The 26,636-nt window shown below is 36.7% G+C and overlaps 1 protein-coding gene across 4 annotated transcripts in view; it reads right to left on the reverse strand.

Moving 5' to 3' along the window:
• The window catches only part of ESR1 (estrogen receptor 1), a 233,867-nt gene that overhangs the window by 42,157 nt on the left and 165,074 nt on the right, over positions 1-26,636 (reverse strand). For all 4 annotated transcript variants that reach the window (XR_015744724.1, XM_087939400.1, XM_087939398.1 and 1 more), the window contains one exon: positions 13,922-14,254. Coding sequence is in view for 3 of the 4 variants with exons in the window: in XM_087939400.1 (XP_087795526.1) it covers positions 13,922-14,254 (333 nt within the window). In the remaining variant the exon portion in view is untranslated. The remainder of the gene's footprint in view (positions 1-13,921; positions 14,255-26,636) is intronic.

Raw genomic sequence — 26,636 nt, forward strand, 5'->3', positions numbered from 1 at the left:
AATTTGTTGTATGAGATCGACGGTAATAAAAAAGTCAGAAAGACTTAACATTGCTCTTCTACAATGTCTCTGAGTTTGGCTTCTTAACCACATGTAACATGCAAGTTCAACGTAATTGTTGAATTTCAGGTGTCCAACTTTTTCAAGGAACTTTGGGCAAAGGATATAATCCTGATTTAATGAATGCACATTTGTGCACGGTTTCAGATTTAAAGGCAGAAAAGCAGCTTAGAGTCCACAGAAAATGTATTTGGTTTAAGGAGCTGCCGATATCTCCTGTCTCCTCTGTCATGTGTGCTTAAACTAATGAACCCTTTGACTCTAAATCATTGCTCAGCTCCAAGAATTTTTACCAGGATAATCAACTATTTATTTAGATGTTTATCTTATGCAGGGCTCCCTCCTCCTCCCATTCCCCAAACAAGAATCTTGAGCCATAGATTGTGTTGAGAGAGAATGGCTTATTGACATAGTTGTTGTTCCTTTAACATCATGATGAACAAATGATAATTTTGGTGGCATTTAATGATTTGAATGTTGGCCACTTGGGTTTATTGTTACAGTGGCATTCACATGGTACCTTAGCACAGTGTTCCCCAACCTTTCCACCTTTGTGGACCATCGGGGAGGGGGAGAGGGGATAGTTCTGCATAAGCAATAGGCGGGCACACACATGTGCTCCCCCGCTGTTCGCACAAGTGGGGATGCGCACACATGCGCTTGCCTACCAGTTCTGCAGCCTGGTTATGAATAACTCAAGACCCGGTAGTGGGCAATGGCTTAGGGGTTGGGGACCCGTGTCTTAGCAAATTCCTTCTGAGTACATGATATGGCGAATGGCCTGAGGTAATCTTCTGTTTCCCAGATATGACCGAAAGACTTGTGACAATCAAGTCAAGACAACCATTCAAGTCGTTCTACAACTTTGTTCTCTCTATGCTCTTTCGGTATTTGGAAAATAGGAGATATGCTACAGGCCACAATCTCATTGGGATTGCAAAAATAATCTTTCAATTCAAAATGAGCAAAGTCCCCTAGGAGTCCTTTTCTTCTTGGTATTGCCAATAATACAGAGGTTTTAAGGAGGAAAAGCCCCAGTGGAGGTGTGGCATCTTGGATGTGGTTAATTAATTAGACGTGTCCTACCTCCTCCCCATGCATACTTTCCTCTCCATCTTGGTTAATTGAATTTTAACTGAATTTAAATGTATGGTTTTTATTTATTTTTTATATTGTAGTTTAATTGTATGACTGTAACCACCTGGAGTCAGTTCAGTGAGATGGGCAGCATAGAAATTTAATAATTTTAATAATAAATAAATAATTTCTAGGTAGTACAAGAGCTGTCAGACTATGTTTTGTCATGCAGTTTCCTCTTGAGACTTATTTCATTGGAAATCTGTAAGGAAACAAGGATGAATTCATCATCTGATTTGGATTCAAATCAGAAGACTCTGCATGTAGCATAATTTAAAAACAAAAATATGTAAATTTAATCCCACATGAATATGTTATCAGGTCTCTATATTATTCTGAGCATTGGACCTTTTGAAAGAATCCTGTTTGAAAAATTTCAAAGGGAGACTGGGGGAATAAGTCTGTTCTCTCCTAATTTCTGTGAAAGGCTTTCATTCACTCAGGAATCAGCTTCATGTAGGAATACAGATTTTAACTAAAAACATCTTTGGAAAACAACATAACGTTTTTAGGTTCATTCATGGCCAAATCTAGAAAAGAGCAAAACAAACAACTGGCTTAATCTATTGCTTGAATGTGGGGGCAGAAGGATGATTTCTGAAAAACAGTGTAGTGTCACTGAGTATGACAGATGTCACTGAGTATATCATTGAGTATGACAAATGTCAGTGGATAAAAAATAACGATAAGTGCAGAATGGCCTTCGTTTTAGATAATGTAACAGCTAAATAAGATGGAGATAGAAGATCGTCCTACAGGAGCATACAAAAATTAATGTATGAAGATGTTCTCACAAATTTTATACATATAACCTGCATACTTAAATCAAGTCCAGAACTGACTATATTTCAAAAAAAAATTAAGATTTTAGCTTTTAAATCAATTGCTGCCTACCTTCAGGGGGTACTCTAGAATATTTTTTCTAGCGTAGCGGATAGAAATATGGTCATGCTCTGCCATACAAAGAAATAGTAAGCAAAGAAAAGAATGTTCTGCCAATGGAAGAAAATAAATCAGAGAAGATTCATGCAAACAATAGATCTTCGGGTTATTACTAAGGGAAACTCATTAAGCATCTCTGAAAAGTAACCCAGAAGGAAGCAGCATGGACTATTCCAAGAGCAAATTCCCCTCAGGATTAACTAATCCCACTTCATCTGTTATACTGGATCTCACACTGGCCAACAGGATGTATTTGGGAAGCTAACAAGACTGGACTGTATCAAAATAAACTTTTGCACTGTAGCTTTCTAACAATCAGCTCACATTGCCAGGAGTTTGATTCCTTTAATCCTGACTGGCTCAAGGTTGACTCAGCCTTCCATCCTTCTGAGGTCGGTAAAATGAGGACCCAGATTGTTGGGGGTGATATGCTGACTCTGTAAGTCTCTTAGAGAAGGCTGTAGAGCATTGTAAAGCGCTATATAAGCCTAAGTGCTATATAAAGCTGCAGCTGATAGTGAAGAGGTGGTAAACAGCCAGTAGTATTTTAGCAGCCACTGATAGCCTGGCTGTACATAAATCTGCTAGGCTCTTTTAAAATTATGCAAATTGATTGCTGTTCCCTCCATTGATGACAGACAATTTCATAATAATACTCTCCGTGACAAAGTACATTAAATTTAATTTAGCAGTTTAATGGACTCTAGATAGCTCAGAGACATTTTTCACCTGGACTTCACCCTCATTTGATGGACTGATAGCTGTTAAATCATGGTTAAATGCAATTGGTACTATTTATGTCAAATAGGTAATTGCACAAATGATGTAAATTGACACAAATAATACATATTCAAGTGTAACAGACACTCTTTGTCCCAGAACAGTCTGTTAAATTTAGGTTTTACCACATTTTGTCTAGCCTGGAACTCTATGTGTTTCATTTCAATGGATGACCTCAAATTTTAACATTGTGAGGAGAGGAAAACATCAAGCTGCTATTTAAGAAAGGCAAAACATCAATGCAGTTATTCAGAGCTTATTACAAGCCTTTTTTGTCCAATCGTGAAATTATCTATCATGAAAGTACATTTACATAAAAACATGAGGAGAAGAGAGAAGGGGAGGGAAAGAAAAGGGAGGGGAGAGGAGAGAGGAGAAAGAACTGGCTGGAGTGGAGATTTTCATCCCTAAGTGTATATTGGAGATAAGGATCATTAGCCTAATTTCAAAATTACACCAAAAGAGAGATTAACTCCAATCTCTGGAGTGATCTGTGTGATCTCCAGCATTTGATATACTGAAACAAAGGAAAACAAGCTGTTAAAAAAGATCTCAGAAATAGAAAACGTAAAAGAATTGGCGCTCCCATCCTTTATGGCTTTGGTTCTTCCTGTCACTTGTTTCAGTCCTGCCCAATGCTGGTATGTAGTCAAATCCTTCACAGATGATTCCCATGAAAATGGAGTTCTCAGTCAAGCGAAGTTTCCCACCCATATTCTAGACAATGGGAGAACTAAACCAAATATGTTTGCCGAGTTTGCAAGGCAATTTATAAAATTTACTTTTCAGCAGCAAATTGTTAATTCATTTTGCACAATGCCACTAAAAGACATTGACAATGACATTGCTTGCATTTTCATCCTTTATTACAGCCAGAAATAAATTTCTTGTATTTCTACAAATGTAAACATTTCACAGCTACCTAGGCTCTGACTGTGCCTAAATGTTCCTTTCACTATGATCTTGTTAAAACCATCAGCAATTTGGCTTTCACTTACAATTTATTATAAATGGACTTTGCTCCCAGAAGCGAAGTTTTTTCTGGTTCACCTCTTCCCCTTCCCTTCCTCATACAATTTGAACAACTGCAAATCTTACCATTCTCACCTCAAAAGCCAAACATAATTCAGCTTTTTTGAAGTTGCTCAGCAACAGCCTTTAAACTGTAATAATCTGCATTACAGACTGTAAAATTAATAGTAGCCAGGTTTGAAAGTCAATAGCAAAGTCTACATTCAACTGGTTTAGGATTATTGAGACTAAGATACAATTACAGTAGAAGCATGCTTGGAATGTAAATCACCTAACAGCTATTTGGGTTGGACAATATATAAACCAGGATAGACATTTTAATACTGCCTCTTTAAGAAAGTGCAAAAGTGTAATTGGGTGTGGTTTCCTCAAACGTCCATAAGATGGAACCAGAAACCTGGGTTGTTTAGTTCCTGTTCTGGTGTTTCTGGAGTCTGTGTCTTAGTCTTAGTCTGAGAAGAGAGTGTGTCTCAGTGAGTCTCTGTTTTTCCTTCTGTTGGAGAGTATTGCCGTTCTTCCTAATTGACTGTTATTCTTGGATTTGATGTAAGTCTGATACTGAACTGTTTTTGATACTGGACTTTGTTATTGGATTATCCCTGGATGAAAACTGACTGATCTTACCTGTGAATGACTTTGGACTGCTTATTTTGAACTTTGCTTAACATTTCTAAAAGTAAAAAAGCTACATTTACTGTACAGTGTATCTGTGTGCTGTGTGTGTATTATTCAACATTACTCTCACTACATCTCCCTTTATGCGCTCATTCTCCTAACAGGGAATTACCTCAACAGAGCATAGAACACAAGAAGCATGAACAGACAAAAGCAGTGAAAGATAAAATGAAATGACTATAAATCGACCTCTTTGGCATCAGCAAATTGAGATGGAATGGGATGGAATACCTTTAGTCAAAACATCACATAGTTTATTACTCAAGACATGAAAAATGAAGAAGAAATAGTTTTATACTTATGAAGAGTATAACAAGAAGAATACCTGACTACATGTAATCAATGACCAAATAATATATAGTAAACTTTATGGACAATCTTTTTATATGACGATCATACAAATTTACACTCCAACCACTGAAGCACAGGATGAAAACAATGCTCCTCTATGACCAAGTTCAATTTGAAATCTACAGAGCATGTGCGTCTTGTGATTAGAGACTGGAATACCAAAGTTGGAAACAGGAAACAGGAAAATGTAGTTGGATTATATGACTTAGAAAACTGAAATGAAGCAAGAGGTCCATTTATTAATTTCTGCCACTCCAATGATTCATAGCTAACCCTGTCTTCAAACAAACAAAATGATTCCTGAATACATGGATATCATCAGATGAAGCATATAGAAATAAAATTTGACTCCATTATTGCTAAAAAGAGGTGGAGGATGTCAATTATAGCATCAAAGACATGGTCAAAAGTTATCTGTGGAACAGGTCATGAACTTCTCACGTGTGGATTACAAGTGACAGAAGAAAAAAGCCAATCAATTTCTACAATATGATCTTGAATCACCATTTTCAAGGAATTGCTTTGAAGTCCCTAACTTCATTGAGGAATTATGGAATGAACTTAACTAGGTCATTAAGGTTGGATATGAAAAGATACTGCCAAAAATTAAGAAAGAGAAGAAAGCAAACTCAGAGCAAACCATGAAAATTGCCAAGAAAAGAAGAGAATCAAAGCCAAGAAAGATAAAAATATCAGAAAGGAACTTAACGAAGAGTTTTAGAGAGCTGTTAGAAGAGACAAGACAGCATATTACAACACCTATAAAGACACTAAACATGAAAACAGAAATGTAAAAACAAGCAAAGTCTTTGAAAAAAAATCTCTGAACGCAAAAGATTGTTCCAACCTCAAATTGGATGCCAATAGACATTCAATGGACATTCAAATTAAGAGAAGGTGGAAGGAATATGCTGAAACACTATGCAATAGAGAAGTCAGTGCCCAAGATATCTGACAAGTTATTCCTTACTTTTAAGAGTCTTTAATATTAGAAGATGATCGGCACTATGGTCCTTATCAAGTTGGAAGGCTATAGAAACTGATTGGATACTCACTGCAAGCAACAGAAGAAGCATCAGTCAAGTTTGTAACCAAGCTATACCAGCAAATCTGGAGGACACAATGGCCAACTGATTTACATTCCAATACCAAAAAAGGAGGCTTAAGAGAGTGTGCAAACAGTTGTACAATATACTTAATTCCACATGCTAGCAAAATAATGTTTAGGATCATCCAATGCAGATAGGAGTCTTATGTGGAAAAAGAGATCCCCTATTTTTAGGCTGGTTTTAGGAAAGGAGCATGAGATGTTATTGCTAATACAAAATGGATAATTGAGAAAGCCAAAGAATACCAAAAAGAAGTCAACGTTTGTTTCATTGGTTACAGAAAAGCCTCTGATTCTGTGGAAAGTGCTCAGGAAAACTGGAATTTTTAGAATATCTCATTGTCTTCATCAGAAACTTATGTACAGGTCAGGAAGTCACAGTCTGGACAGAATTTAGTGAAACAGAATGATTCCATATTGGTATAGGAATGTGACATGCAGGGATGGGATTCAAATTTTGTAACAACCAGTTTTGTGGGCGTGGCTAGGTGGCTAGGTGGGCATGGTCATGTGACTGGGTGGGCATGGCTTTTTGGCACATACCCCATGCTCTGTTTTGGGGCCTTCTGGGCCTCAGGGAAGCCTCCCGAAGAGCGTTTTTGCTCCCAGGAAGTTTCCCTGTGGTCCAGGAAGCCAAAAAATGGAGGGGGATGAGGGGTGCTGCACCTCCTCCATTTTTTGCCTTCCTGGGCCTCAGGGAAGCCTCCTGGGCGAAGCAGTAAGTAAGCAAGGGAAATTCTGGCACAGCTGATCATCATGAGGGGGGAAAAAAAAAAAGAAATACCTTAAGGAGTGACTGGGCAGGGAAGAACGCAGTCAGTGATGTTGGGCATGTGCGCAATGTTGCACATGCATGATAAGGACTGACTGGGCAGGGAGGGGAGGGGCAGGTGCAGAGGGGAAGAGCCAGCCAGGAGCACAATTTGCCAGTTCTCCAAACTGCGCATAATCATAACAACCAGCTCTATAGAACCGGTACAAACCAGTAGAATCCCACCCCTGGAGACATGGCTTAATATTCTCCATTTATTTATTCAAACTATATGTGGAATATGTATTGGGGAAACTGAATTGGAAGAAAATGAGTATGGTTTTAAAACTGGAAGAAGAAACATCAATAGCCTGCACTATGTATTACCCTGATAGCTAAAAATGCGAAGGATTTGCAAGCCAAAGTGCTAAAGATCAAAGAATATGGCAAAATTAAAATTAAAATTACGGTAAATATAAAAAGACCAAACTAATGACAATAGAACAACTAACTTTAGAACTGACAATGAAGATATCAAAATAGTGGATAGGTTCTACTTTTTAGGATGAACCATTAACAGTAAAGAAACAAGCAATCAAGAAATATTGCATTCCAGTACTCAGAAAAGCCGTCATGAAGATCTTGGAAAAGATACTCAAATGCCATGATTGATATCTGCAAAGATCTGAACCATACAAGCATAGTATTCTTTGTGACACACTATGAAAGTGGAAGTTGGACCTTAAAGAATCAGGATAGGAAGAATATTGACACCTTTGAACTTTAGTGTTGGAGAAGATTCCTGAGAATACTATGGACAGTCAAGAAAACAAACTGATGGTCATTGAACAAATCAACCCAGAGTTTTCACTCAAGGCAGAAAAGACCAGACTCAACTTATTCTACTGTGGACACACTATGCGAAGACCAAGCTCTCTGGAAAAGTCCTTAATGCTGGGAAAAGTGGAAGGAGAGAAAAGTGGAAGAGATGAACAAGTTGACAATGGTGATCAGTGGAGAAGACCTATCTATGTGGTCACTACGAATCAAATATGACTTGATGTCACTCAACTAACACAAATTTCTCAGCCTCTAATAAATAGAGAATTTTATATCCCACCCAAGGGAATCACTAAATTTTTTATTTCTTTTTTTTAACAAAAGTCAGAATTAATGAATTTTCTATCAAACTAAATAATGGTTGTCAAAAGAAACGCAGAACTTTTTGGCATAGGTCCTAATTAGAAATGCTTTGGAAATGATTACTTTACTGAAACAGTCTATACTACTGAGTTATGTGTGCTAATACCTTCATTTCAGAACAGTGAGGGAAAGCAAGAGATGAGGTAAACCTTGGCTACAGAGAGAAAGAAAAACCATGGAGAAAAGCAGAAGAAAATAAATATAGAAATAAATAAAGGATATACTTACACTGAAAAGAAGTGAGTTCATTACATTGCTTTATTTCTCACTAAGTGAGAATAAAATCCTCTTAGCGAACAGAAGCAGCTACAGGATTAGAGGTTTTTTTGTCAAAATGAAAAAAGCAGCATCACATTTTTGTGATAGAGACTGTCCCTTTTATTCATGCATGCAAGAACACATGAACAAAAGGAGTTGTACTGCATTGCACCATAGGGATGCCCTGTTCATCATTTTGTCATCCTTGGCCTTTGACCACTCACCAATGGTTGGTGAAGGAGATTTCTTTCTATCTCCAATTCTCCCTTTGAAGATCTTGACTTATTTAGGGGGTTACAGGTTCTGGTATCTTCCAGCCAGAAAGGCAATCAATCCATCACCCAGACTGAAATTAGAGCTTTGAGCTATAGTTGCACTCAGTCTTCTTTACTAGAGTTGTGCACTCTTAAAAAAAAAAAACCAATTCAGAAGTAATTTGGCTCATAGCACCTCACTGTACTCATTAAAGCACTTCAACTTCCTTTCGGGCTTCTAGATTAAAGGTGTGGCTGATTTAACAAACCAATTCAATTAATATTAACAAGACTCTTAAACCAGTTTTGTAGAAGGCTGAAAAAAGTCACACAGTTCTAGAAACAGCACAGATGTGCAGTGCAGTGCACCAAGGATCAAAGCAGTTAACATATTTTCAAACCCTGCACACTTCTTTTGTTGTACTTCCTTTAACATCCTTTTGGAAGTTTATGACCAAGTCTGCTGTAAACCATTCCACTGCCATTATCTCACTGTAAGCACAGCTGCCTGAGGACATAAGGGAGCAATTGGTGAAGGGATGCAAAATTTCAGAGAGTTTCCACCCAACTAACTAAGAACTGAATTAGTTACACTAATTAGGTGGATCCAGAACTATCACCATCTTCCTGGTATGTTACAGAAAGAAGAAATACATTTTTATTCTTAGGGGTATTTTTTAGCAGAGCTAAAGTTCAAATATCAGTTCTTCTCCTCAAATATTGGAAATATTTATAAATTGCCAGATTCACATCAAACAGTGTGTATATGTACATATGGACAAATATATGACCAAATATTTGCCTTAGGGAAAAATAGCTTGTGTTACATAGGGGTTGGGTAGGTTAGTAATCATTTAAAATCCTGGCAAATTTCACTGTGACAGAAAGGAGGAAGAAAAGATTGTCTACTATCCTGTCATATGATATTCTCTCCCTCTCGCTCGCTCTCCCTCCCTCCCTCCGTCCCCCGCTCTCTCTCACACACACATCACATTTGTGCACATGCCTTCAAGTCATTCTTGACTCCTAACAACTGCCTGGACAAATTCCTGCACTTTTTAGTAAGATTTTGGAAGTAGTTTGCCATTGTGTTCTTCCAAAGTCACCCTGCTGGTTTTGTACCTAAAGTGAGACTAAAAGTCAGTCATCTGGTTTCTAGCCTGTTGCTTTAACTATTACAAAAAAACTGGCTTTTATATAAACTCTACTTATGCGATAACCTAACACTTCAGAAGAACTGGGGAAAAACAGCTCATTTTTTTCCTGTCAGAAAAAGTCTCTCAGCAGGAGGAGAGAGGAGGAATAGACTTGGAACAGAAATAGAAGAGAAATGGCTAGCAAACCAAAATGAAATTAAATAATAGTGGGTTCCTGAACAGATGCAGGTTTCAGGCTGATTTAAGAATCCCAAAGAGGAATCAGCATAGAGATCATTATGCCAGGAAGATAACTACATGGTGTAGGATCTGTCTCCTGGTACTGAGATTCAGAGTGAGAAGTGGCTCTGGAGATACCGAAAAGAAGATTTAGGTTAGGATATGGATGGTTGCCAGCTAAGCTTTACCTGAAAGCTTTGGTTCACTCTCTGGGAAATTTAATTACAGCTATATACTTTTAGGATAGAATGCTGCCACATTAGCAGAAGCAGTTTGGTTAGGCAGGGCACTTACCTTGGAACAGAAAATCACATGGACAATACAATTAGGTCATAAAGCAATTTACCACATTTCTTTAAAAGCAGAAGCCAGAAAGGGATGAGAGCTGAAGTTCTGGCTGTATAATCCTTGTCTAGTCAATTAACTGAAAACAATCGATCAGAGAAACTAATATTTTGTACTCATGAAATACTACAAATAAAGAACAAATTGACCTGGTTCACAAGAAGTTTCTTGTGTGCTTGGGTCTGTTCAATCCTAAAAGTTCACAATATTCACAGCAATGTTGAGTATCCAAGCTGAATTCCACCCAGCATCTAAGACAAAAATATTTGTGTTGCTTTAGATCTTTTCCTGCCTGGATTATTAAATTATGGTAGGACATATCTCTGGTAGTAATTAAGAAGTACACAATATGGATTCTAATCTAAATATTGTGTGAATTATTTAAAAAAAATGATTCCCATAATGACATTCTAGCACTGCATTTAGGAATTGCAACTGGATAATTTTTAAAATTTGTTATAAATGCATCCAAAGAAGTAGTAACTCTCACTAATATTCAAATGACCAAACCCATGGTAAATATTATTGTATCCACTGCAGACCCTACAGAACAAATATCGAGGAGTGCAGGAGGATAAAACTGATTAGTGTGGGCCAGAGTCTCTGGGAGTTGGATGGTATATATAGTTACTAAATTATTATTATTAATATTAAATCCAAGGGGTAATTTTCAATTTTGCAATTTTTAAATCAGGATTATTGATGTCAGATAAAAACAAGTCTATTATTGGTTCATCACAATGTTCTTAATTTAATAAAACTGATGGTCAACTAAGACAAATTTAAAAAGAAACAATGTCTTTAGAAAATCAGCAGGTTTGGCAGCTTTTTGTAAAAAAAAATGTCAGGTATTTATCTTTTCACTTCAGGAAACCACAAAAAATAACTACAATGCTGTGAATAATCTTGAAACTTCAAAGCCTACATGCCCAATGTAATGTTTTAAGTTCATTAAACTACAGAGCTACTATAGTGAAAGTCAATAATTACCCAAGTTCTTTAAGACCAATGCCAAACATTTTGCCTATGATTAACAATAACAAACCTCACCTCACAAGCAGAAATGTTTTTTTCCAACTTCTGTAGCTACTTGTTAGTACACTGAGCTCCCACTGAACATTACTGTCTTCCAAAGAAGAGGACGACAGTATTCTCTGTATGCTTCAGCAACAAATTTGGCTTATACATTATAGTTTATATTGGATTCGAGAAAGAGAAACTATAGGAAGTGAATCTATTTGTGTTGCCTTCTCATAGAGAGAATTCCAGGACTGGATGGATCTTTCTTTCTCCCATAATCCCTGTGCTACTTCCTGTGTTGCTGCAAATGTTTCTAAACATCTAACTGGCCGGAGCTGGTGGGAACTATAGTCCAAATTATCTAACAAGGTCAGTTTGCCTACCTCTGAGTTCAACAGATTGCTACACAAATTCATTTCCAACTTGCTACCCATGAAAACCAAGAACATTTTCTAATTGAAAGGAAAGTTATATAAAGTTGCTAGAGACAATTTAGGCCACCCAGAGCATGACCTTTGCTCTATACTGCTTTCTTAAAACATAATTTAGTTGTAATGCTATTATCTACAATGACATATAAGTAAGTCAAGGTAGTCAGCTCTTAAATTATAGTCCACTATCCCAAAATAAGAATCAGATAATAGCAGTGAGCTGCATTTGGAACAAGAGAAAGAATAACAGGAAGAGAATTTGCATAAAATGACTAAAAAAACCCTTCTGGGTGATAAGAAAAGGAATTTGACATTGCTGAAAGCGCATAAAGATGACAACAATCCTAAAAATGGTCCCTAGGATATGCAGCAAAATTAGCCACAATTTAATTCTTTATTTGCTCTCACCTTATAGACAGACTCTTGCCAAATTAAATCTATATCATTCTAATCCAACAGATGTACCCTAGGAAACTCTGGGACATGGCTATGCTAAATCTCTTCCTCAGACTCCAATCCAGCTTTGGGCTGTATTGTCTCTTGTCTCATCCCCTTCCTTGGAATATGCTCTCTTCTTCCTGGGAAAGTGCTATTTCATGGTACTCCATCATGCCACCTCCTCCTTTGGAGACATAATCCATCACACATACAGTTGACAGTCTATGGTTGAGTAAAAATCTGGCTGCCCAACTTCTCTCTGCTTCCAATACTGTAGATCTTTAAAGAGTTTTAATTGTTGCCATTTAGTTACTGGGCTAACTTCAAAAGGCTTGTTTTAATTTTTGAAGCTTTAAGTCCACAGTGGGGTTGGGGGGATTTTCCAACAACTTCGTTGGCTTTGGCTGGATCTGTTGGAAGTTTATAGACATGCCAGGAAATACAGCAGTTCAAAACAAGAAAAAAACATGCCAAATATACCAGTGGTGGGATTCAAAAACTTTTACTACCAGCTCTGTGGGCGTGGCTTGGTAGTCATGGCCATGTGACTGGGTGAGCATGGCTTTTTTTTGCAGCCCCCACCCATTTTGGGGAGCTTCTTAGCCACAGAGGAGCCTCTGGGGGGCGTTTTTGCTCCCCTAAGGCTCCTCTGGGGCTCAGGAAGAAAAGGAACAGAGCATGGGAGGGGCACGCAGCACCCCTCCAAGCTCCGTTTTGGGAGCTTCCTAGCCTCAGAGAAGCCTGGGGGGGGGGCATTTTTGCTCCCCTAAGGCTCCTCTGGAGCTCTGGAAGGCAAAAAATAGAGGGGGGGGCTGAACTCCTCCCTCCATTTTTTGCCTTCCTGGGCCTCAGTAAGGGGAATCCCGGCACAGCTGATCGTATCTACAGCTGATTATTGGGAGGGAAAAAAAGAAAGAAATACCTTAGGCAAATGTCAGGCAGGCGGGTGGGGTGAGCGAGCATCGGGGGGAGGGCGACTGGGTGGGGGGGGGCATGACCAGCCAGAACTTACTAACAGTTCGGTGACCCACGCCAAATTCTTGCTACTGGTTCGCCTGATGCGGTGTGAACTGGCTGAATACCACCACTGAAATATACACTGAAGTCCAAATGTATGGTAAAGTAAGATAGGCCATAGCTAATGGCTGAAAGCAGTATTATGCAAAAACAATTGAAGCTACATTCTTCCTACACCACCTTATCAAGTACACAAAGCCTGTTGAGGGCAGCAGTTCCTTAGTTTTCTAGTTATTATTGCACAACATTTATATTTATCTTTACCATGTGATTTGCAATATGGATTCTGCTTTACAGACCATAACCCATTTTAATTACTAATGTTGATGCAAAGATGTGAAACAAACATCTTATGCTGCTATATACCATATTGTAGGGGAAGGCAGAAAGAACATAGTAAAAATTAGTCCTACATTTACCAAACTTCGGTTGCAATAGATAAAATTTGATCCAGATATCTCCTTGAAGTGGTGGACAACTCAATTGCCTCCAAAAGATTTTTGACGTGGAAGTTAAATTTGAATTAACTTCATCTTAATGCTATGATATCCACAATGATTTATGTCATTTTGAACATGATGAAAGCGTTGTCATTTGTCAAACAGGTGTCAAACATTCATATTGTTCCACATTGGAAAACGTATTACAACATATAGACACATGTGTCTATATGTTGTAATACGTTTTCCAATGTGGAACAATATGAATAGTTGTTCAAATTAGTATTTTGGTAGTATTCTTACCTGGAACTCTTTTGGCCCAGTTGATCATATGAACCAGTTCTCGATCAGCAAGGTTGGTCAACAACGTCATCATTGAAGCTTCATTGAAGGGTCTGTTAGGATCATATTCTGAATAGACAATAGGAGGTTCTGCCTCTAGCAAAGCAGAAACCATCTGATCTGCAGAGAGGGAGAGGGCTGGGCTGTTTTTTTTACTATGTTTGATCATTAGCGGACTTGGCCAGAGATTTGGGCCCCTTGCCTCTGCTACTGTGCCTATATTTCTGCTATCGTGTTCTTCTCTTTGACGTTTGTGCTTCAGTATTCGGCCACCTCTGCGATCTTTTCGAATTCCTGGAAGAAGATATAAATGAAAATAATACAGATTATCCACTGACTTCTCTAATGTGACAGTATTGGAACGTAAGTTTGGAAACTATGCAATGTTTATTTAAGCAGTCCTCAGAAATAAGACAGCCTGAAATTAACAACAGTCCGTTCATAGCATCAAATCTTACAAAACTATCAGCATCTGGATCAGGAGTCCCCAAACTTGGCAACTTTAAGACTTGTGGACTTCAACTCCCAGAATTCTCCAGCTATAGCTGGCTGGAGAATTCGGGGAGTTGAACTCCACAAGTCTTAAAGTTGTCGAGTTTGGAGACCTCTGATCTTGATTATAGAATGCAACAAGCAGCAATCAGAAATCAATTATAGGCATTAAAAACCTAACAAAAGGAGAGAAAATAGAAGGAAACGAAATTCCAGAAAGGAGTAATGAAAAAGAAGGGGGATAGAAATTGGAGTGATAAAAAGAGGGTAAGAATGAAACAGGACCAGGAAAGAAAGAAATATGGCAAGCACATAAAAATGAAATGGAATTGTTTAATTAAAAGACACAGAGATAATGGTTGATTGAAATTTAAAAGATGGGGACTCTGCAAGTATATAAGGCAGTGATGGCTAACCTTTTTGGGCTCCTGTGCCAAAAAATGTGCACGCGCTTACACACTCGTGCTCCTGTGCCAGCACCCAGAAGGCAATGTGCACCCTCCCATGCCCCTACACATGCGCGTGCAATCCACCCACCCGCCACTGCCCCCTTACCTGCACTGTGCCTCACAGCTGATTTTCGGCTGGTTTGAGGCCTTTTTCGGTCTCCCAAAAGGTTGAGGAAGGCTTCTGCAGGCTTCTGCAAGCTTTTTAGGCCAAAAACTAGCCCCGTTTCATCACTTCCTCTTTTTCTGAAAATAACGGATATGACAAAACAGGGCTAGTTTTTGGCCTACATAGCTTGCAGAAGCCTTCCTCAAGCCTTTGGGAGGCCAAAAAAGGCCTCAAACCAGCCAAAAATCAGCTGTGAGGTGTGCACCTGTGCAGTGAGGTAAGTTTGCCTGCAGCTCACGTGCCAGCACAAATGTCTCTGCATGCCACCTCTGGCACGCGTGCCACAGGTTTGCCATCACGGGTATAAGGGTTAGTTTAAATAAATAAGAAATAATAAGTTTGTTCAGAAAATAGTCAATATATATTATTAAGATGGGAGATAGGGACTGATATTGTTCTATTATTGTAGTGTTTGTTAGTTTTTTCTTTTCTTTACTGTATGAAATTAAGAGAGGTAATCAGAATAAAGATATTAACAATACTAAATGAATTAATAACCTATGGCAAACAGAGCAGGAACAATGTTAAAGGGAAAACAATATTAGTTCTTATGAAATGAAGGGATTAATTATGTTGTTTTGTGTATAATTTTCTTAACTTGGATATATCTTTATGTAATAAGAAGGGGAACTTGGAGTCCCAGGCTTAAAAGAAACACATGTAATGTAGTAATTAACAAAAAGTTATTATTGTGGGTTTTTTCTTCTTTTTTTAAAGTGTTAACACAGAATCAAACTCTGGGAATCTTAGGGAGGAATTAATTAGGTGATATGTTAACTACAGGGATGGCAGTTTGAAATTGGCAATAATAGAGGTGTTGCTTTGTTGTTGCTGTTTTTTCTATGTTGGAAATGTGTGAATTTTTGGAATGCTGAATTAAGTATAGATGAGTACATTGCAGACCTGACAGAAAAGAATATAAAATACAATGAATATGAAGATATATAATGATGCACTAAGGATTCTAAGAAATTGATTAAGCAATGTTTTGGAAAGTTCATGAATTAAGATGGAAAAAGCTCGATAATTAAAATGAAAGAAAATATATAAGTAAGATTAAGACAAGTTATCAAATGTGAAAGATGAGTAGGAAATGAAAGTCAAGTTTGTAATGGAAATGTGTTAACCTGGAATTATGCTGTTCATTTAAAAAAGATTTTTTTTCTTCTGTAATATGTGAAAATTGAATAAAACTTTTTCAAAAAGAAAAAAGAAAGAAATCAAATATAGGCTACTAACCAGAGGTGGTATTCAGCAGGTTCTGACCAGTTCTGGAGAACCGGCAATGAAAATTCTGAATAGTTCAGAGAACCCGCAAATACCACCTCTGACTGCCCCTGCCCCCATCTATTCTCTATCTCCAGAGTCCCAGCTGATTGGCTGAGTGTTCTTTTGTTGCCCTGCGCAGGAGAACGGAGCTGGAAAGCAGGTTAGTGGGGTGGGAAGGGAATGGGGATTTTACAGTATCTTTCCCCTGCCCACCCATCAAGCCATGCCCACCAAACCACATTCACCAAGCCATGCCTACAGAACCGGTAGTAGAAAATTTTGAATCCTACCACTGGTACAAACCTAGTTGAGCAAAAAGCATTTTATAGGAGAATTACACTACATTAATTGCAACATTGTAAAGCACTAATTGCAACATTGCAACATTGTAAAGCACTAATGCTTTACAGGAATAAAATGCCTTGGGCCAGTTCTGAAATAAATTATTTCATACCGGTTATTTGTTCATTCAACACCTCATAATGTAGAGTCTAGCCTAATTTTACAGATGATTTCTGGGATACCTGATCAAATCATCTTCTCCTGTACAAAACATTAAAATAGTCATAGACAGCTAAGAATCAATATTCAAATATACTTTCTAATTCTTTTCAACTTTATAACATTTGGTTTTTTAGATAAGTCTTCTCTCAAATTATTCCTTGACAAGGAATAATGAGGAATTAGAGAACAACCTATAGGCCCATGATGGCGAACCTATGGCACGTGTGCCACAGGTGGCATGCAGAGCCATTTGTGCCAGCATGCGAGCCATAGGCAAACTTACCTTATTATGCATGCCCACGTCTCACAGCTGATTTTCGGCCTGTTTGAGACTTTTTTTCGGCCTCCCAGAGGCTGAGGAAAGCCTTTGTAGAGCGAAAAATAGGCTCATTTCATCACTTCCTGTATTTCTGGACATACAGGAAGTGATGAAATGGGCCCATTTTTTGGCCTACAAAGGCTGCAGAAGTTTTCCTCAAGTCTCTGGGAGGCCAAAAAATCAGCTGGGAGGTGCAGTGGAGGTAAGGGGGCAGGGGGGATTGTGCAAACATGTGCAAGGGCATGGGGGAGCATGCATTGCCTTCTAGGTGCTGGCACTTGAGCGCAAGTGCACAAGTGCGTGCACAATTTTTGGCACAGGATAAAGGTTAGCCACCATTGCTATAGGCCTATTTCCTAAATGGGAAAGAACATTGCAGACCCAGACTCAGAAAGAAAAAAATACATTATTATCTGTGAACTTTCTCACAAGTGAAAATTTCATCCAGATTTCTTTCTTAAATACTCAAACTAAGAAAACTTGTTTTATGATTCCTGGAGATCAGGCATAGAAGTTTTATTCAGGGTTGATATTATTTAGTTTCCAAGCTTTGGCATTCTTTTAGAAAATATATTTGTAAGAAAACATATGCCCAAGATCAAGAATGGTTCGATTGTGACAGTCACAGAAAGAAAAGCTAATATTTACTTAAAGTTACAGAGAAAGCAATTCTAAGCTGTATGTATGTCCTCTGATTGAATCATGAAAGATAAAAAAGTCATGAATATCTTGTGAATACTGATCAGAATGTATTATTATTATTAATAATAATAATAGTAGTAGTAGTACCAGTATTATAATTATTTTTCAGCTTCTGAACAGAAAGACTGAAGGTAAGTTTTTAAACTGGTGGGAAATTAAAGGTAAAGTAGAACACAAAGTTTTGTTATTATTTTGATCAGAAGATTAGAAAAATATTTTGACAGATTCTTCTTTGGGAAAAATAGCAGTTCTAAGAAAAGTTTTGGCCTTTCTAGAAATAACTGAGAAAATATGGATGGTGGGTTAAAAAGCTGTATGACAAGAAGGAAATGAGCAAGGATGAAACTCTCCCACTTTCCTGTTTTATTCAAATATTAAGATAAAATCTTTCTTGAATTGATCTTGATTCCTAGTGGTTACATAGATGTAGTCCATGTAGTTCTCTTCAGCAATGATACAGAAATAGACTGCAATTGCATTCTGTGGGAAGTTGTTTACTTCCCAGCTCAATTTCTTTCTTAGGAAATTGGGAATAAATAAATGGCATTTATTTACTTCCCCGTTCTGATAAATCTGTCAGCAAAGGTAGTCCACGGTGGTACAGTGGTTAGAGTGCAGTACTGCAGGCTACTTCTGCTGCCTGCCGGCTGCCTGTAATTTGGCAGTTCAAATCTCACCAGGCTCAAGGTTGACTTAGCCTTCCATCCTTCCAAGGTGGGTAAAATGAAGACCCAAAATTGTTTGGGGCAATATGCTGACTCTGTAAACTGCTTAAATAGGATTGCAAAGCACTGTAAAGTGGTATATAAGTCTAAGTGCTATTGCTATTGCTAGTGTACCAGCAAACTTCAAAGTAGATCCTGGTCTGTTTAGATTTCTTATGTCAGCCAAGGTTTGGCTATGTGTTGTGCTATTAAGAAGAAATTCTAAAAACTAAGGGTGTTGGGAATTGTCATGTTCTTTTGATCAATGGATCATTTATTTATTTGTTGCATTTGTATCCCCCTGCAATTCAAATTTATAGAGCATCAAGGAATATAGAGACAGAACATGTGCCTTTACGGAAGAACTAGTAAAATTAGAAGTACAGGTTGCCTTTGATTTACAACCACACTTAGGACTAGGAAATTTGCTCTGATAGAAGAGCATGGAAAATCACTTTTCTAGCAAAAGTAATTTTCCTCTCTGAAGGAATTCAAAACAATAGTTGTCTTAAGAGAATGTGGAATAAAAAAATAAGCAAGGAGGGAAAATCTGGAAGGAAGAAACCAAGACAGAACAACTTGCTAAATATATTAGCGCATATTTGTACATATTGTTATATTTATGTCCTACAAAGCTACCTATATTGCTTTTCAGTGTGTGTGTGTGTGTGTGTGTGTGTGTATCCAAAACCCAGTTCCTCAAAACAAACAAAAAAATTAGATGAACATAAAATGGTTAGTAAGTTAAGTTCATTATCATTCTTTGTTTAGACTTTGAAACACAAACCCACACTGTTTTAAAAACACATTTTGTAACATCATCATTTAAATAATGCAGATGTCCACAGTTTTCAAGTGGTCCTTAAAGAAAGTAGCTGGGGGTGGGGGGAACCTCTTTTAAAAAAAGATAAACTTTCCTTTGAGATTAATTCTTGATGTCTTCTTTACATTTTTTAAAATAGCAGTAAAGAAGCAGATTACTTCCAGTCTATGTTTATTTTACTTTTCAATCAGTCTTGGTATTCCCTGATAGTGTTCCATACAAGCACTAACCCAGCCTAACTTTGCTTAATTTCTAACATTAGATAAAGTGGGTTGCCTGCTTCTTCCTGTGGAGGAAAGCTAGGCATGAAATATAAATGCCTGGAAAGGATACACATAGAAAATTATTTTTGATTTTGATTCCAAACAAAACACTGCCACTGAATTCATTCAAAATAATCAAACCATCAGGTAAATTATAGATGTCTGCATGGATCCTGAGCTATTAAACTGGATGCTCAATATCTTTATCAAATGTCTACAAATGATCTCCTGCTTCAGCTCTTCAGAACTTGGATGCCAACAGTGGCTTCTGAGAAACTGATTTATTTATTTTTTTGACACTTTGGTTTGCTCCTGTGATTCTCTTATATCTACCCACCCTATCAGGTCCAGAAGAACTAATATGTTGCAGATCCTGCCTGGAATCCAAATGATATGCCTTTTCTACTGTCATCATCTTCCCTGAGATGACTTTAGTCCCATACTTGTTGACCTTTGGAAGCCTCTGAAAATGTGTCCTTTTTAGCAACCTCGCTGTGACCAACTCACCACAGCCAACTTGCCATTGAACACACCCAACTTGCCACAGGACAAGAATTATGCTAATATTGAAGAAATAATGGAATAGAATAATTAAAGAAAGGATGCCAAAAGAGAGACAATTTGAAAGGTAAATGACAAAAATTTAAATCATGTTTTAATTATTTCAAATAATTAAATTGAATTGTTGAATTGTCCCTCAGTGAGTTGTCCCATGGTAAGTTGGTTGTGGCACGTTGTCCCACGACGAGTTGGTCACACCAAGTTGGCTGTGGCAAGTTGGCTGTAGAGAGTTGTCCCCCACCTTCAAACAGCCTGATCACATGCCATGTAGGGCTTTAAATGTCAAAACAAGCACTTTGAATTATACTTTGAAACAGATTGGCAGCCAATGTGGTTCCCAGCACTGAAAGGTAATGGGTCCTAAGGGTACACATGTCACATTTGCAGCCACATTTTACACCAGTTGAAGCTTCCAGATAGGCCTTCCAGAATATATAGAGTACATTAGTAATCTACTCTGGAGATGACCAAGGTGTGAGCAACTGTGAGTAGAGCCTCAGAATCTAGAAAAGGGCATAACTGGTGCATACCTCAAGGCTGTGCAATTACTGGCCATTACTGCCCCTGCTCTTTGAGCAGGAGTTGTCAGTCTAGTAGTTGTCAAACTATGAAAAATTGGGCCACGCTCTCCAATACCAAAAATAGTAAAGCCAGAGATCCAGAAGACCCCCCAAAACCCAGAACCACTCATTCTTGCCAGGATTCAGTTGAACCTATGGTTTCTCACCCAGATTTGTACACCCGCCAAGCATCAGGATAAGACATCAATAGCACGGCATAGTTTATCAGAAGCAGAGATGGGCAATTAGGTATCATTACCATACTGATGATACCTTACCCATTGGGATGAATGATCTCACCTAGTAACTTCAGGTAGATGTCAAAAAAGAATAGAAAGAGTACCAAATCCTGTGCACAAGGAAAATTCTACTAAATCTTATTAAATGATCAGATGGAATTCTCTTTTCTTTTTTCTTAGAGCTAAATCTGTTTCATAGCAAGAAAGAGAGACAAAGTAGAACTATATGACCATTTAATTAATTAGCTTTGCTGCCAATGAGTAATTAAGTAAGAATGCTTAGGTATATTATTTTTTGGACTTATTTCCCTAAAAGAATTTCACCAGCAACATAGACTAAAAGACTAATTCATTTCAAACAATGTCAGATTCTTTATCAAGATTAAAAACCCCAATTACTCATAAATAAATGTACCTTATATTTTAATTACTGTTGGCTTTCCCAGATAGCGTGTAATCATTAGAAAGGAAATACATAAGGTTTGCATATGAATACAGTAAAATGTGCCAATGTGCTGAAAGTTCCAATTGTATAATACATCTCTTTAAAAAAAACCCCACTGACTATTGCCAATGAAACATATCACTGTCTCTGTTTTTCACCCTAGCAAACAAATAAAAAGTTGCATATACTTATAAATTTGGTAGAAATTTCCACTGATAGCTTTTTATGTTGTAATTGTGGGCATAATTTATATATTCCGTTCCACTTGCATCAGCAGTGGAAATGTACTGACTTATAGAAATTTGTATATGCATCACTTGCTCATAAGAGATTTATATGACTTTTTTTTCTTACTCGTTCTCCATTTATCCCATAGAAGGATAGGAAACAAGGAGAGAGCATTATTAATTATCTGGTACTGAAAGGGAGTATGTTAACTTTTTCTCTTGAAGGAAAAAAAAACGAATGTTCCTATTTTTTTCAGTTTATCAAATTTTGTCATGAATTCCTGATATAATAAAAAGAGACAGAACCTCAGCAGCAGACAAGAACAGATTCCTAAAGCTGAAGGAAGGGGCAGCTACTATGCTAGTGAATGAGTCACTTCTGGTCTCTTTTAGCTTTCAAACTGTGTAATTTTAAAAGGGAAGGGAGGGAGGGATGGCAGGAGGGAGGGAGAGAGGGAGGGAGGGGAGGAAGGAAGGAAGCTTTCAATTTTATTTTTTAAAATTGTCATTACCGTATGTTTTGCTGTAATTCTGCTATTCTTAAAAGAAAAACTATGCGAAACTGTTGACTTTAGTTAAACTTTTGCTACTTCTAGGTAAATCAGAATAATTGTTGGACCTAATCAGTATAATTGTTGGACCTAATGTTTTCACATTCTTGGTACAGTACAGTACTGGAATATGTTATAAAAGGGAATTTAAATATAGATAAGTATTAATCAAGTACCTCCTCCAGATTTGCAATTTCTGTTGTTTGTCCTAATAACATTTAGAAATACTCTACAATGATAATCTATTTGAACGTGGTAGTTTCCCTAACATCCATCATTGTCATTACCTTGCTAAATCCAATAATAATATTATATAATTTCCATCTATACACTTTAAATATACGTATAGTTATTCCTTGTTCTCATAGATCTTCCTCGTCTCTAGCCAGCCATAAAATTTATCCCATGTTTTATAGTAATCCGAATCCTCCTTATTTTTTACTTCTTTTGTTAGTTTATCCATTTCTGGACACATTGTGATTTTCCTCAATATTTCCAATTCATTTGGGATAACTTTACTTTTCCAATTCTGAGCAAATGCCATCCTTGCTGCAGTAATTACAGGATCATTAAATACATGTTTTCTTTACCATATTTCCTAACATTAATTCCTAGCAGAAAGAGTTCAGGCCTATGTGGTATTTTAATTCCACACATTTCTTCTATCCAATTATATAAATTTTGCCAATATTTTTGGACCTCTTTGCAACTCCACCATAAGTGATAATAAGTTCCTATTTCTTTATTACATTTCCAGCATGTGGGGGAAAGTTTACAGATCATTTTTGCCAAACTTGATGGGAGTATGTGCTATCTATAAAATAATTTATACACATTTTCTTTAAAGGGTATTGCTAGAATCGTTTTTTAATTTCTATTCCAAAGTGTTTGCCAATTGTCTAAATTTATGCTATAACCAAAATTTTTCATCCATACCACCAATTCCTTTACTATTTCTTCTTCCAATTTAAATTCCAATAAAACTTGATATATTTTTTTATCATCTTCTGCTCTGGTCCTAATAAAATTTCATCTAATTTTGTCCTAGTTCTACTAATTCCCCCTTCTCTCTTATCTTTTAAGTATTTAGATTGGAGTTGCAAATAGGCCCACCATTCCACCTCGATTCCCTAGTTCTTCAACTCTTGTTTAGTTTGTAGCTCTCCTTTTTCATTTAGTATCTCTTCATAGGTGACGATTTTCCCTTGATGCAAGAGGTGTGGATGCATCAATGTTTCCAAGGTTGATAGCCAAATAGGAGTGTCTATATACATTTGTCTTTTTATCTTGTACCATAATCTGTCTCATTTTATGCCTATGCACATAACTATAACCTTTTGATTTCTCTTGCCAGAGGAAGGTGTGCCAACCTGACTGTAAGTTGTAACCTTCTAATATCAAAATTCTTTTATTTTTATGGCTAGTCCAATCTTTTGCCCAAGTTAATATTGAGACTCTGTAGTACAACTCCCAGTCGGGCAGGCCAAATCCTCCTCTTTCAGTAACATCTTGCAGCAACTTTAACTTAATTCTTGTTTTTTTCTTCTGCCATATAAAATTTGTCATTATTCTATTCAAATTGTCAAAAAACTTTTTTTCTAGTTTTATAGGAGCATTTTGAAAAAGAAATAGTAATTTGGGCTGCACATTCATCTTTATTACTGCTATCCTTGCCATGAAGGATAGCCTTAATTTGTCCCATGTTTCCAAATCTTTAGTTATTTGTTTTATTAATGGGTCATAATGTTCTCTTTTGAGTGTTGTATATCTTGCCAAAACAGTAATTCCCAAATATTTGATCTTTTCTACCATTTGAATGCCCATTCTCTTTGCCAATAATTCTTTCTATTTATGTGTCATATTTTTAGTAATAATTTTTGTTTTATCCTTATTAATATTTAGCCCCACAACTTCTTCAAATTCTTCTAAATTGCCTAATAATTTTGGTCCCAAATTTTGTGGCTCCTCTAATAGTAAATCATCCGCGAAGGCTTGTAATTTAAATTCTTCATTTTTTATTTTTAGACTTTTAATTTCTGTTCATTTCTAATTATTCTTGCTAAGACCTTCAATGACATAATAAAGAGAAGTGGTGATAATGGGCATCCCTGCCTGGTTCCTTTTTGAATTTGAAATTTGTCTGTTATCCTCCCATTCACCAAGATTCTGACTTCTTGTTTTTCATATACTGCCAAAATTATATTTAAATTTTTTTGTTCTAGATCCATATCTCTAATTTGCTGCAAGATGAACTGCCGTTTAACATTATCAAAGGCCTTTTTGGCATCTAAAAACATTAATACAATTTGATCACCACTGTGGTCCTCATAATATTCTATAATATCCAGAGTTGTCCTAATATTATTTTTAAGTTGCCTATAGGGAAGAAATCCATTTTGGTCTAAAGAGATATATTCATTTAAAATTTCCTTGAGTCTTTCTGCAATAATTAACACGAAAATTTTATAATCAACATTAAGTAGGGATATCGGTCTATAGTTTCCAGAGTCCCTGATATCACTTCCATCTTTAGGTATAATTGTTATCCTCACTGCTTTCCAAGATTTAGGGATTTTAGCTTCTTCTAACCGTTAAATATTCTAAGCATTTCACTACTTAGCGTATCCTGTTTTGATTTATACATTTCCACTGGGAGACCATCTGGGCCCGGGGCTTTGTCATTTTTCTGCTTATTTATTGCCCAGTGGACTTCTTCAATTGTTATTTCCCGATTCAGGATATTTTTGTCTTCTTGTGAGTCCTGCTTTCTTTAGATATTCTTTTATTTTAACATCTGCTGGATATTACTCCTCTATATATAATTTCTCATAAAATTTTTGAATTATCACTCTTTTTTCTTCCTCTTGGTAGCAAATCTCTTCTTGATCATTTCTTAATTTGGTAATTCACCTTTTTTCTTTTTGTTTTTTCAGTTTATACACTAACCAGCACCCTGGTTTGTTTGCATTCTCGAATTGATATTGTTTAGTCATTTTTAATTGGTGGGCTAACTCTTGTTTCTCTGTTAAGTTTATTTTATGTTTTAATAGTTCCATTTGTAACTTGAGTTGTTTTTCCTGTGGTGTCTCTTGTAATTTCTTCTCCAAAGCTTTATATTCCTGTTCAAATATTTTCCTTTGTTGTTTTTTCTCTTTATTTTTTTTTTCGCCATACATTTTATTGCTACTCCTCTTATCATAGCTTTGACTGTATCCCAATTATTTTGTGGAGAGGTATCTTCCTCTTTATTTTCATCAAAAAAAGTTCTGATTCTTTTTTTCTTTTTGTGTCATGTTAAATATTTCCTCTTTTAAAATTGATCTTTGAAGTGTCCATCCTATACTTTGCTTTTGTCCCTTGTAGCTAAAACTGATCATACTATGATCTGTCAGAAAATTTGGCTCAATACTAATTTCAATTAATTCAGAATTTAATTTGTTGGTCATCCATGTCATATTGAGTCTCGACCATGACTAATGCCAGTTAGAATAGCATGTATATTGCTTTTTCTCCAAATTTCTTTCTCTCCATGCATCACAAATATAAAAATCCTTCCTCAAATCAAAACAACTTTTTGGTAATTTCTTTTTTTCCCTAATTTTGTATTATTTCCCTTATAGTCTAATAATTTGTCAACAACTGCATTAAAGTCCCCCATAATACAAATTTCTTCATATTGCAACTCTTTAATACAATTTTTGGGAAAAAGATTCTTGCAGACCGTTCGGTGCGTATATTACTACCAATAAGATCTTTCTATTTCCTAATTCAATTTCGACCATCAGAATCCTACCCTGATTATCTTTATAAATTTCTTAGCAGGGATCCATTCCTTTCTATAAAATGCTACCCCTTTTTTCTTTTGTACATCAAGAGCAGAATTTTTTTTCCCTAATTTTTTATTTTCTAATAAATATTTTTGTTTTTCTAAGATGTGTAGTTCTTGAAGTGCTATTATGTCGATCTTTAATGCCTGTAGACTTTTAAACAATTTTTTCCCTTTTTACTGGGGAGTTTATGCCATTAATATTCAATGATATCAGTTCACACCTATCCAAATTTTTATTGATTCCTTTGTCTAGTGCTCCTTGTAATTCTAATCTCCTTAGATTCTTTATTTTCCTCTGTGGATTCACTTCTTCCATTCCTTTTTTCTTTATTAATTACTGTATCTCCTTCTATATTTGTTACTTCCCTTTTCCTTCCTTCTCGTCTACCTCTCTCCTGTGTTGCTTCTTCTGTTTCGTCTTCCCTAGTAAATTGTTGATCAAAGAAGTCTTCCACTTTTTCAAGGGTATCCAGCCTAAATCTCTTTTCCTGCCATGTTACCAGAATACCCTCTGGCACCAACCATCTAAAATTTATGTTATATTTTATCAGTTTTGATGTTAAAAACTGGTAT

This window comes from Pseudonaja textilis, chromosome 1, assembly GCF_049901715.1.
Source record: "Pseudonaja textilis isolate UNSWEBS1 chromosome 1, rPseTex1.2, whole genome shotgun sequence".
In the NCBI taxonomy this organism is placed as follows: domain Eukaryota; kingdom Metazoa; phylum Chordata; class Lepidosauria; order Squamata; family Elapidae; genus Pseudonaja; species Pseudonaja textilis.